The following is an 11,264-nucleotide window of genomic DNA, read 5'->3' as shown; positions in this document are numbered from 1 at the left end:
AAATAATCTAATAAATCCTTCTTATCATTATGTGTGTCTTTTTAATAAACATTTAAGAAATATGACGAAAAGAATAAATATGAAAAATTAATTTTTAATTAATTAATATTAGTTAATTTATTTTTATTTATAAAATTCTATTTTTTATATAATTTAGAATTTAAAATTGATAGTTATTTAATATTTAAATTTAAAATAAAAAATAATTTAAAAAAGTTTGCCGATATTAATTGGCCGAAAGAAAATTCTCTCCATAGTTGAACTATTATGATAATAAAGAATGTTAAAGAATTAGAAAATTTTATTATTTTTAGTTAGTAGTTAATTAATAATGTTAAAAAACATAAACTAAAAATATATTGTTGAGTTATTAGGCTAAAAATATTAAGTTAAATCGTCTTTCAACTTTTCTCCGATTATAATTGCTTATTACGCTCCAAAGACAAGTCTTAATTTTGGTAGAATAATAACATTAATATGTAATGCTGGAATATTCACCACTGAAGTAAGTGGCAGAATGGTAGATTTATGAGAAAGGTTCTCAGTCATAGTTGCTGTGGTCCGTAACTTACATGATAGCAACTGTTCACAAAGTCACAGGCATCCTCTCTTATACTCTTCAATTCTCTTCCCTTTCCTCTACTTTCTTCTCTTCTCTCTCTCTCTCTCTCCCTCTCCCCTCTTAATAATAAGAGCAGAAAAAAGTAACACAAACTTTAGCTTTGGCGTTAGTTAATCTCAAGCATCAAATATTTAATATCCTTTATTTATGTCAAGGTAGTTATATATAAAATGGCTTCACAAAGAGCATTATTTATTTATTTATTTATTTTGTTTGTTTGTTTAGTTTAATGATTTTCCATTACTATTCTTAGGTGCATGCTAATTCACTTTATTTCGAAATGTTCATTTCCGGATAAGTTTAGATTATGGATTTTTTGTTTACTTTTGGATTAGAATAATAGTGCATGCATGTATCATGTATATTTATGTTTATGCCTAACCTTTTTTAGTTTGATCATCTTGTTTTTTTTTATTATTATTATTATTATTATCTTTCTGGGGTTCTATAAATTTTCTGGTGTTTCTACCTGAAAAGAAATGCTAGCTTTGTCGCATAGTTTTCTTCTACTATATCCGTTTTCTCATTATTCAACAATAATTTGAGTGTTTTTTATATTTTTATTTTTCTGTAAGATCTTAATCAATCACCATGGTCTTTGTCTTATTGCTGTTCTGTTGAAACTAGAAAGTGCCATCAACATATGAGATCTTTACACACTACAATATGTTCTTCATTATTATCTGCTATAAGCTTCATAATATGCAACGGTGTTTCTACTATAGTTCCTTGAACCAATTGATCAGTTAACTTAATTTGCAGAAGGAATTGGATTTGGATGGTGGTTAAGAAGTAATATTGATCTGTCATCACTTTCTTCTTCTGTGGGGTGCGGCGAAACGATGCCAAGCAAGCAATGGTTTGCACTGTCAATGATTTACAACAATGGAAGGATTTCCCAAAGGGACTCAAGGTTCTTCTCCTTGAAGGAGACGCCGCTTCCGCGGCCGAGATAAAACCAAAGCTTGAAGCCATGGACTATAATGGTAGCAACAGCTAGCCCTTTCTTTTGGGATCCCTTCTTTCTTATATTGTCTAGGCATGTCTAATACTAAATTCGTCATTATACATTAGATTCTTTTTTTGTTGCAAATATTCCCACTTTACCTTAATTAGATGGTTAAGGTTGGTCACCATTTCTAAGAAATCAAGAAACATGGCTTTATATAGTCCTAATATGGTTCCTTGGGAAACTTTGGTCTAAGATTTTAGATGCTCTGAAAAGAATATAAAATTTGATTGAATGCCTTCTTCTTCTTAAAATTTTTCATTTTGATAATTGAGCGAGCCCATTATGTTAAATTTTCTTAGTGACTAAGACTCGAAATTTTCTGTGCAGTTTCTGCTTTCTGCGACGAGAATGAAGCCTTATCAGCGATCTCAAGTAGATCCGAAAGCTTCCACATTGCCATAGTGGAGGTAACAAACTTTCATTTATCACAACAAATTATAAATCATAATCGTTGTAATTGTGAAGTTCAAATAGGAAAGGAACATAAGAGCGGGATGCTGTCTTTCAATTATTATTGCAGGTGAATATAAACAGCGGCCAAGGAGGTTTCAAATTTCTTGAGAATGCCAAGGATTTGCCAACCATTAGTAAGTAAAGAAACCAAAACCATTTTTTATGGCATAAGCACTCTGCTTTCAATGGCACTGACAAATGAATTAATTAGAAAAAATCAGTTCCAAAATAAGTAGAGAAAAATCATTGCGAATTTTCCTTTTCAGTTTTCACCATCACTTTATGCAGGTCTAGGGAAATCGGGAAAATTGTAAGCTTTTGATTTTTGTGATTGTTGCTTGGAGCTATTTCTCATATGGTGGAAAATTCATTTTCTCATTGAGCAGTGTCATAAAACCATTTCTCTAAAAAGTTTAATCTAACAAGAGGTCTTGCGCAAAAGCCTTGTCTAGGTTTGCGTGATTTTTTTTTTTTTTGCATAGACATTTTTTCTCTTTTTATTTGCTTTATTCTCAAATTCTTTCTTTTGCCGTCAACAAAAGACCGAACTTTAGACTTTTAGGTCATAAAAGCTCTGATACTATACCATAAAACGACTTCTCGCAAAAGTGATTTCACGACAAGAAGCTTCCACCAATTGATCAATGTCTACAATGGAACATGACATTGGAAGACTGTTAATTTTCTAACCAATGATATCAACATCTTTTGTGCAGTGACTTCAAACGATCATTGCCTGAGCACCATGATGAAATGCATAGCGGTAATATTTCGTTTAATATCCCTGATTATGCAAATATTTTTTTAGCAAAACAATTTTCTATTTCGTTGGTTTGCCACTATTTTTTGCATTGCCGTAATTCATGCTTTTGGTTATCTTTTATTAATTCTAGACCAAATTTGATCTTCTCCATTCAAATTAATGCTTCATAAAGTTAGCACATTTTCATGTCTGTTGTGCTTGTGTTGCTCAACTCTTGACTCTTCGCTCCACTCTTCTTTAAGCTCGGTGCAGTTGAGTTCCTTCACAAACCTCTCTCCGAGGAGAAGCTTCGAAATATATGGCAGCATGTGGTTCACAAGGTCTGTTAATATTTTGTAACACTACATTTCTTTCAGAGTAAATAGACAAAATACATGTCTAAGAGTTTGGAGTGGATAAAAATACGAATCTTGACGTATATTTTTGTCCACTTCAAATTCTTTCACATGTACTTTTGTTTTTGATTATTAGTATATAATATGAGCAAAGTGGTTTTTGATATGGTTGAAACTTGAGCAGGCATTCAATGCTAGTGCAAGTGTTATGTCCGAATCGCTAAAACCGGTCAAAGAATCTGTAGTATCCATGTTGCAGCTCCAAACAGACAATGAACAACAAGAAAGTACATATACTGATGATGATCCTGATCCTGGAAGCGATAAGTATCCGGCTCCATCGACCCCCCAATTGAATCAGGGATCGAGATTGATGGACGATGGCGATTGTCAAGAGCAGACTAATTGCTCAACAGAAAAGGAGAGTGGGGAACATGATGGAGAAGGAGAATCGAAATCCGTCGAAACTACATGTGGAAATTTGAATTTTGAAAGTAATAATACTAATGAACCAATGAACACTGAAAAGACTTTGGTCAAGAATTTAAGGGAAGATTCTAGAGATGGGAACCATGATAGTTCTGTTTATAAGCATACAAATGATAAGGTTCTTAGCAGCGATGATGGTAATACAAAGTCTTCAAATAAAGTGGATTCATGCACGTTAAAAGCTCATCGGAAGAAGATGAAAGTAAGCTAATCTATGACTGTTTGGTCTTATTCAAATAACGTGTTAGATACATGGATATTACACATTGCTCTGCGTTCATGAAGTTGTTAAAAGAAATTTTGTGATGCAAAAGTTTCATATTCTTAACCAATCTTTATCTGGTTGTGTTAAAATACTCTGTCATATTGTTGAAACTAAAGACAATGCGGCAGCTTAGATCCACAAACAAATTATAATCAAACTCAAACATAGCATGGTTCTCAAACTTTTGAAATGTAATTTCTAAAGTTACGTTGCTCTATCACTTATGAGTTTGAATAAATACTTGAGCAAAAGTGTATTTGTCGTTTATTATTGTTTCTGCCATTTAAAAACTGTTTTGATGCTTGTTTCTCGTCTCAGGTAGACTGGACACCCGAGCTGCACAAAAAATTTGTGAAAGCGGTGGAACAACTAGGCCTTGACCAGGCCATTCCATCTCGAATATTGGATCTAATGAAAGTGGAGGGATTGACAAGGCATAATGTTGCAAGCCATCTTCAGGTCTTGTGCTCATTCAAGTTTCAAGTTTTCTCTTCTTTTTCCCAAAACTGTATGCATGATGCAATGTCTTTGATGCGCTTGGATGAACATGTTGCATCATGCGCAAATGGTCAATCCTCCTAAACACCATCCTAATTACTGAATGGAGAAAGAGTTGATTAGCTTTTAAGATTCCAAGAAATTTGATTGTTTCTAAGTTTTCTTTCATGATTCTAATCTTATACCAAATTAAACCAAGTGCATCATCCATTGCGTATGACATAGTCAACAATTTTTTCCACCTTCTTTTAACAGAAATATAGAATGCATAAGAGACAAATATTGCCCAAGGAAGAAGGTAGGAAATGGCTGAATCAAAGGGATCAAATGCAAAGGAGCTATTGTCTTCAACAACGACCAATAATGGCGTTTCCACCACCGAATCATTCCAATCACACCCTTTCGCCAGCTCCTATATATCCCATGTGGAGGCAATCCGGCGGTCAAGCAGCAGCTATGCCGGTCTGGGGCCCTCCCGGTTATCCTCTGTGGCATCCTACAGAAAGCTGGCACTGGAAGCCGCTTCCCGGGGTAATAACAATGTTGCTTAGAATTCACGCTACCTTGTACTCTGGCTTCTGATGTAATTACACTCCATACTAATTAATTGTTATTAATTAGTGATTATTTAAATTTTATTTTTTAAAAAGTACAAATTAATGATTATTAATTGCAATTGTTTAAAGTTAGCTGGTTAGGAGTTGTTTACCTATATTTAACATGTTATATGTTATCTCTTGAAGTTGCAGATGCATGCGGATGCATGGGGCTGCCCGGTTCTGCCACCTCCTCAGGCTCCTCTTCCTTGCTTTTCCTACCCTTTGGTGAGTACAGTTCATCTTTTCTAGTTATTCAAATTGTTTACAGAGTGAAGAAAGGCTAATACGGTCGCTTTCGTCAAACGCAGAATGTCCCCGGCATGCACCATACTAGTGCTGTGGATTACAAGTCTATCATGCCACAGAGTTCCCTTGATCTTCATCTGGTAATACAAAAGTCTTTCTCTTTCTCGGTTTCTTTCTACTTGATCATAGTGAAAAATGGGAAGTCACAGTTTCTGAATTCTCGTTGGCCTAGACTTTAGTTGATGTACATGTTGTGATGAAACTCTCACTCTGCTTGAAACTCATTTAGGATTAATCTATTAGAAAAGGAAAAAGAAAAGTTGTGTGCTATACGCTTGATTGACAGAATGTGCAACACGGTTCATTAGTTTTTGGTACATTATATTCACGTTTAATACTAATCATGTATTTTACAACAATCGTAGTTAAATTTCGTTTATAATTGCCTATATAAATTACACAATTTTAATACATTGTAAAGAATTTTTATATAGTTGGCCTAACAATGACTACTTCATATCACATACTATACATCATTATTATATATATATATATATGATAAAATCGTATTCAATGATAATGTAAAAAAGTTAAATATGACATTATATGAAAATTAAATTCTTAACTAAATTGCTTGTAAAGTATGAATTTCCTAATGAAGCATGTATTTATTGCTGAATCACATGATTTTCCATCTCTTAATTAATCATTTCAAAATCGGATGGATCCTCTCAAAATTTTCTTCCAATTGATATTGTTAAAGGAAATTTTATACCATTCAACTTCTTACATATTTTTTTTTGTCCTACTTAAGAGAGTACATGGTAAGAAATTATACTTTACCACCACAATTGAGAGAAAAATAATTTAAGAGGAACCATTTCCCCTAAGATCCAACCATGAAATGCAAAGATGTCCAACTCTAACTCATAAAAATGCGTTTCCATGCATATACACGCGCCGCAGGCCGAGGAGGTTGTTGACAAGGTAGTGAAAGAAGCAATAAGCAAGCCATGGCTACCATTACCCTTAGGCCTCAAGCCTCCTTCCACAGATAGTGTGCTGGCCGAGCTTTCGCGAAAAGGCATATCGACCTTCCCTCCATGTAGCAAGGGGTCCTAATCCATGCTGCGCCATGTGACGGCGGCGGCTAGCCACTCTTAGCTGGAGCACTAATTCCTGATGCCGACCAACTCCACATGGATGGTCCATTTGTAATTAATTTTGGTTTTCTCAGCTATATTGGCTAGGAGTTGGACTTGATATGTAGTGGACTAGTGGTAAATGTGGGACTTGGGGACCATTTTGTTTGTTTTTTCTTCTTTTTTCCCCGCTAATTTTATCCCCATATCACACCACCCAAACCACTCTTGCTGAGGGCCTCTCCTATGCTACTACTGTTGAGTGTTTATGTCAGGCCATAATGTATATTATGTTGATGCACATGCAACAACAAAATAGACATTGTTCTTAATCTCTTAATCTTAGAGAGACATGATATTTGTACATCCAAAAGTAGGGTAGGGTGTCCGAGACACCTTATCGTCCAATAATCCAAAGATGAAAAATAAGTTTTATTAGGTGTTAAACAAAAAAGGGGGACCACATTGATCTTAGTAATGTTATCTTGAACATGTTTGTAGATATGTTTAGGTTTTAATGTATCTTGTCGGTTCATTATTATAAGAGACAATGCCCTAAATAGGTGTCTAAAAACATAAGATCGAACAACATTTTTGTACTGAATTTCAAAGATGGTGACTATGCAAGTTTATATGTTCAAACATATATTTCTCATGGAAAATTTTTGATATTTCAGGTAAACATAAAAGATAACATTACAGCTGCATTTTATTAGGTGAACGATGAACATGAACATATATAACAATTATTTATGTAAATCATTAATAATTTCAACAGAAAACAAGAGATTAGAAATAAATGCAAAGGGAAAAAATAATGTGCTTTTGTTTTAATGCAATGGAGGACACCCTATAAGAGCAAGTTGAATGGTTATGAAAGTGGCCACGTATGTGTTGATGCTTTAATCTTTGTACAAGAAATTGTGGTTGTAAATTGTAAATAATAGATGCTGACTCTCAAATTTTGTGAACGGGAATGTGGTGGGGCTGCATGGGTTGTGAAATATGAATGTGCTTACTTTGTTGGGAGCATCAAGTCTCAAGTCTACTACTACCCATGAAAGGGATAGGTAGGATGAGTTGGTACGTATTAATTTGGGTCCTTTGGTTCTTTATAATTTTACCAAATAAATAATTAAATTTTTATATATTTTTTAATTAGGTCATTAAATATTTTAATTTTTAATTAGCTCTCTATTAATAATAGACATTGAAAAAAGACGTTTACAAGTTTTGAATTTATTATTGAAAAATGTATACACCAAAATCAACTACTAAAATCAGCTACCAATGTATTTGTGTATAAATACATGTGTAGTTTAATTTATTTTCATAATATATTTGTATCCAGTATGTATTTTATACTAGTGACAGATTTTGGTTGCTGATTTTGGTGTACACTTAGCATAACCCTTTATTATTATACCCATTTCTTTCACTTTATATAACCTTATATTCCCTTGAAGGCTTGAACCTAATTCCCTTCACCTTTTTCCGTCTCTCATCTTCTATTTGCTTCTGAAATTTTGTTAACATACATGGATCCAAGCCAACTCTTTTCACAAGTTTCGAGTTCAAGAAGTTTCAATAAAAAAAGATATCTATATTTTTGTGGGGAGGCAAATGTTCTATCTTTTTCGACAGTAATAACAAATTAAACAACTCCTCAAATACTCAAACAAAAAAATAAGTAAAAAAAAAAATATAAGTGATTAATGATTAGATATGTATCTGTATTTCTGTTGGAAGTTGGAAGTTGATAAGGGGAGATAATGATATGGGAATGTGGCATTGAAGGAGCTAGTAGTGTCTGACTGATGAAGGGAAACTTAGCATTTGTTATTGGTGGTGGCTGGCACCAACATCAGAGAAGAGAGTTGCATTGGATCTCAACAAACTTGATGATGAGTTCCTCTCACCACTAATACTACTAGCAGTCGTCTTAGCCACTTTGTTCCTCTCCCAATATTCATCACCATCTTCGTTGTTGGTGTTGCCACCACCAAATCTCTTCTACTTCAACAACCGAGATCCCGTACCACTTGTTCTCTGTCTCACTGTCTGAACAACCAACCGAACCACCTACCAATCTATCCAAACCCACCGTCCCAAGATCCATAAAGAGAAGAATGAGTGGTTGAGTTGAGTTCTACCCATGACACACTACGAAATAGAAATGAGAGAAGGAGGGAAGGATTTTTTGCACTAGGAGTGTTAGGGCGGCAACTTTTATGATTTGTAGTCATTAAGTAACTATTAATAATGTTTTTCATGGTGTGAAATTTCATCCAATAGCAAAAAATTACTCACTTTTCTTTTACTGATTACAATTTAATATAAATGCTAGCCCCTAGACTTTTTCTTTTTTGCACTATGAGAAAGACTAAGAAAAAGGGAGAGGGTTATTTTGTCATTTTAAAAAGAGAGATAATTACGTTTATGGATTTACTAATTACTCGTGGTATCTTTAATTTGAGAACAGAATATTTTTTTAATCTAAATATTTTTGTCATGATAGGAATCTAATTAAAAATTAAAATAATTTAAGAATTAAAAGAAAAAATATAGAAATATAATTATAAATTTGATAAAATTATAAAGACTAATAAAATAATTAAATTTTATTTTTATTCATTATGATTATGATTTATGATTATATTTCAATTGTGAAAATATTTTATATACTCATTCTTTTAATAAGGAAAAAAATATTATCTATTTGTCATTTAATGAAAGTTACATCTGTTGAAATGTTCTAAATTACAAATTTTTTGAGAGCGAGGAAAAGAGTGATTGAAACAGTAGAGATGAAAGAATGACGGAGAGAAACAGAACTTTGCATTGAATGAAAAATCTCAAATCATACAACAATCAACTTCCTATTTATAGCCTAACTATCTAACATAATATAAAAACTGTAAACTAACCAAATTAACTAAACAGAAGCAAAACAAGAAATCAATGGCATTTGTCAACACTAATAATATAAATTAACTTCTTTTAAGTTAGTTACAGAATGCTTCTAATTTTATAGACTTTATATACATAATGTATACTTCAACAACCCCTTTAGGCTAGATGTGTACAAACTATATATTCCTAACTTACCATATAACACTTAAAAAGATCCTCAGGTCAGGGACTTGTTGAACAAATCTTTAATCTGCTCTCTGGATGGAATTGGTAGCAATTTCAGTGACCTATCTTACACATTCTCTCTCACTTTGTGGTAGTTAATCTCAATATATTTCGTTCTTTCATGAAATACAGGGTTGCCGGCTATATAGCGAACTGATTGGTTATCATAGAACAAGGTCGTAGGTTGTTAGAGTTTGATGCCAAAGCTGTACAAAATATAAGTGAGCCAGATTCTCTCACAGGTTGTCAATGCCATCACTCTGTACTCAAGATGAGTGCACGGGTGTTTGTTGTTTTTAGCTCTTTCATGATATCAGCGAATTTCCAAAGAAAAAAGTAATATCTAGAGACTGAGCATCGTGTATCTAGGCAGGTGTCCAAATCTGAATATGAAAATCTGTTGAGAGTGAAGTCACACTAAGTGCCAAACAACAACCCTTTAATTTTGATGGTGCTTGTGCTTCAAGTACCTGAGTATGTGTAAGGTTGCCTTAAAGTGTTCGTTTTTTACACGGTCTAAGAATGACTTAGCATGCTAGCAACAAAGCTTATAGCTGGTTTTGTATTGGTGAGATAAGCTAATCATTCGATAAGTCTTCAATGTGGTTTGAATTCTCCAAGGGTGTTCCTGAAGATTTTGACAATTAAATATAGTAATTTATGGGGGTGCTTGCTGGCTTAATTAGCATGGTCTATACTCTTTTAATAGGTCAAGGTGGTATAGAGCTATGCCTTTTCTATTTTGTGCCAATTATATACCTAAAAGAGTTTGAGTTCTTCCAAATGTTTAAGTCTAGGTAAGGTTAAGTACGATTTTGATCCCTAAGGTTTAGGCCAGAAATTTTATTCATCCTTAACCTTTTTCACATTCAAATTCATTCTTAAGGTTTAACTTAGTTTTAAAATATCTTTTTTATTTAAATATTAAAATTTTAGACTAAATTACTCCTAATAAAAAATTATAAAATAATAAAAAAAAACATAGAAAGAGAGTGTTTGAAGTTGAGAGAGAGAAAGAACCACAAGAAAGAAGATGTAAAAGTTTCTTAAAATAAAAGAAAATTGAATTTGAAATGAGTACGATGGGAGAGCTAAATTTTTTTTGACTTTAAATAACGCAAATAAAAAAAAATCTACATCCATTAGTCTAAATACTCTAAAGAACTTTTAAAGTTGTTTAATGTGAAAAATGCGTAGAGATATATCCCTCTTCTATATGTCATTATTAGAAAACCAGATACCAAGATAAGTGTAGGTATTTGAGGATTTCAATTTAATTAGATAAACTCTTAGAATTGTAAAAATATTGTCAGATGTCTATGAAGGAAACTACCAATCTTGGGGTTTTAGTAAGAGAAAGGTTTATTGGGTCAGAAATAATTGAATAAACGAATGTAAACTTTTGGCGGAGATAGAATTGATCGAAAGAGTATAAGTGGTACTTATTGTTTCTTTGGAAGGTGTCTCATTAATGAACCGAGTAACAAACAATATATAACAGCCCTATCAATTCTTGAGGTTGAGTACTGTTGCAAACAAGTTCTCTAGATAAAAAATTAGCTGAAAGATTATCAATTAGGGTACTCTAAAATTGCTATCCTTTGTGATAATACTAGTGTTATATGCATTGCAAAAAATTTTGTGCATTATTATAGAAAAAAATAAAAAGAAGTTAAGTATTATCATTTTAGAGATCACGTTT

General features: G+C 32.9%; 1 protein-coding gene across 12 annotated transcripts; it reads left to right on the top strand.

Annotated features, from left to right (window-relative positions):
• The first annotated feature begins 473 nt into the window (after positions 1-473).
• Positions 474-6,797, top strand: LOC112720688 (two-component response regulator-like APRR2). Of its 12 annotated transcripts, none has more exons than XM_072206721.1 (12): positions 474-600; positions 1,385-1,608; positions 1,962-2,041; positions 2,155-2,221; positions 2,804-2,850; positions 3,093-3,170; positions 3,370-3,876; positions 4,258-4,398; positions 4,693-4,968; positions 5,187-5,261; positions 5,345-5,422; positions 6,249-6,797. In XM_072206721.1, exons 2-12 carry the CDS (start codon positions 1,479-1,481, stop codon positions 6,402-6,404), a joined length of 1,635 nt encoding a protein of 544 aa, XP_072062822.1. In that variant the 5' UTR covers positions 474-600; positions 1,385-1,478; the 3' UTR covers positions 6,405-6,797. The 12 variants fall into 12 exon arrangements, with proteins under 12 accessions (XP_072062822.1, XP_025627509.1, XP_025627507.1 ...); XM_025771724.3 differs by having other exon boundaries at positions 475-600; positions 5,181-5,261; XM_025771722.2 differs by having other exon boundaries at positions 537-777; positions 5,181-5,261.
• The last annotated feature ends 4,467 nt before the right edge of the window (positions 6,798-11,264 follow it).

This window comes from Arachis hypogaea, chromosome 11, assembly GCF_003086295.3.
Source record: "Arachis hypogaea cultivar Tifrunner chromosome 11, arahy.Tifrunner.gnm2.J5K5, whole genome shotgun sequence".
Lineage (NCBI taxonomy): Eukaryota > Viridiplantae > Streptophyta > Magnoliopsida > Fabales > Fabaceae > Arachis > Arachis hypogaea.
The sequence above is the reverse complement of the archived record's forward strand: the minus strand, read 5'-3'. Positions and strand labels throughout refer to the sequence as shown.

Coding starts and splice junctions, on each gene's coding strand:
- LOC112720688 (XM_025771724.3), top strand. CDS start 1,479: ATGGTTTGCACTGTCAATGATTTACAACAATGGAAGGATTTCCCAAAG. Junction 4,399..4,692: donor ATGTTGCAAGCCATCTTCAG/GTCTTGTGCTCA, acceptor TTCTTTTAACAG/AAATATAGAATGCATAAGAG. Junction 5,423..6,248: donor GTTCCCTTGATCTTCATCTG/GTAATACAAAAG, acceptor CACGCGCCGCAG/GCCGAGGAGGTTGTTGACAA.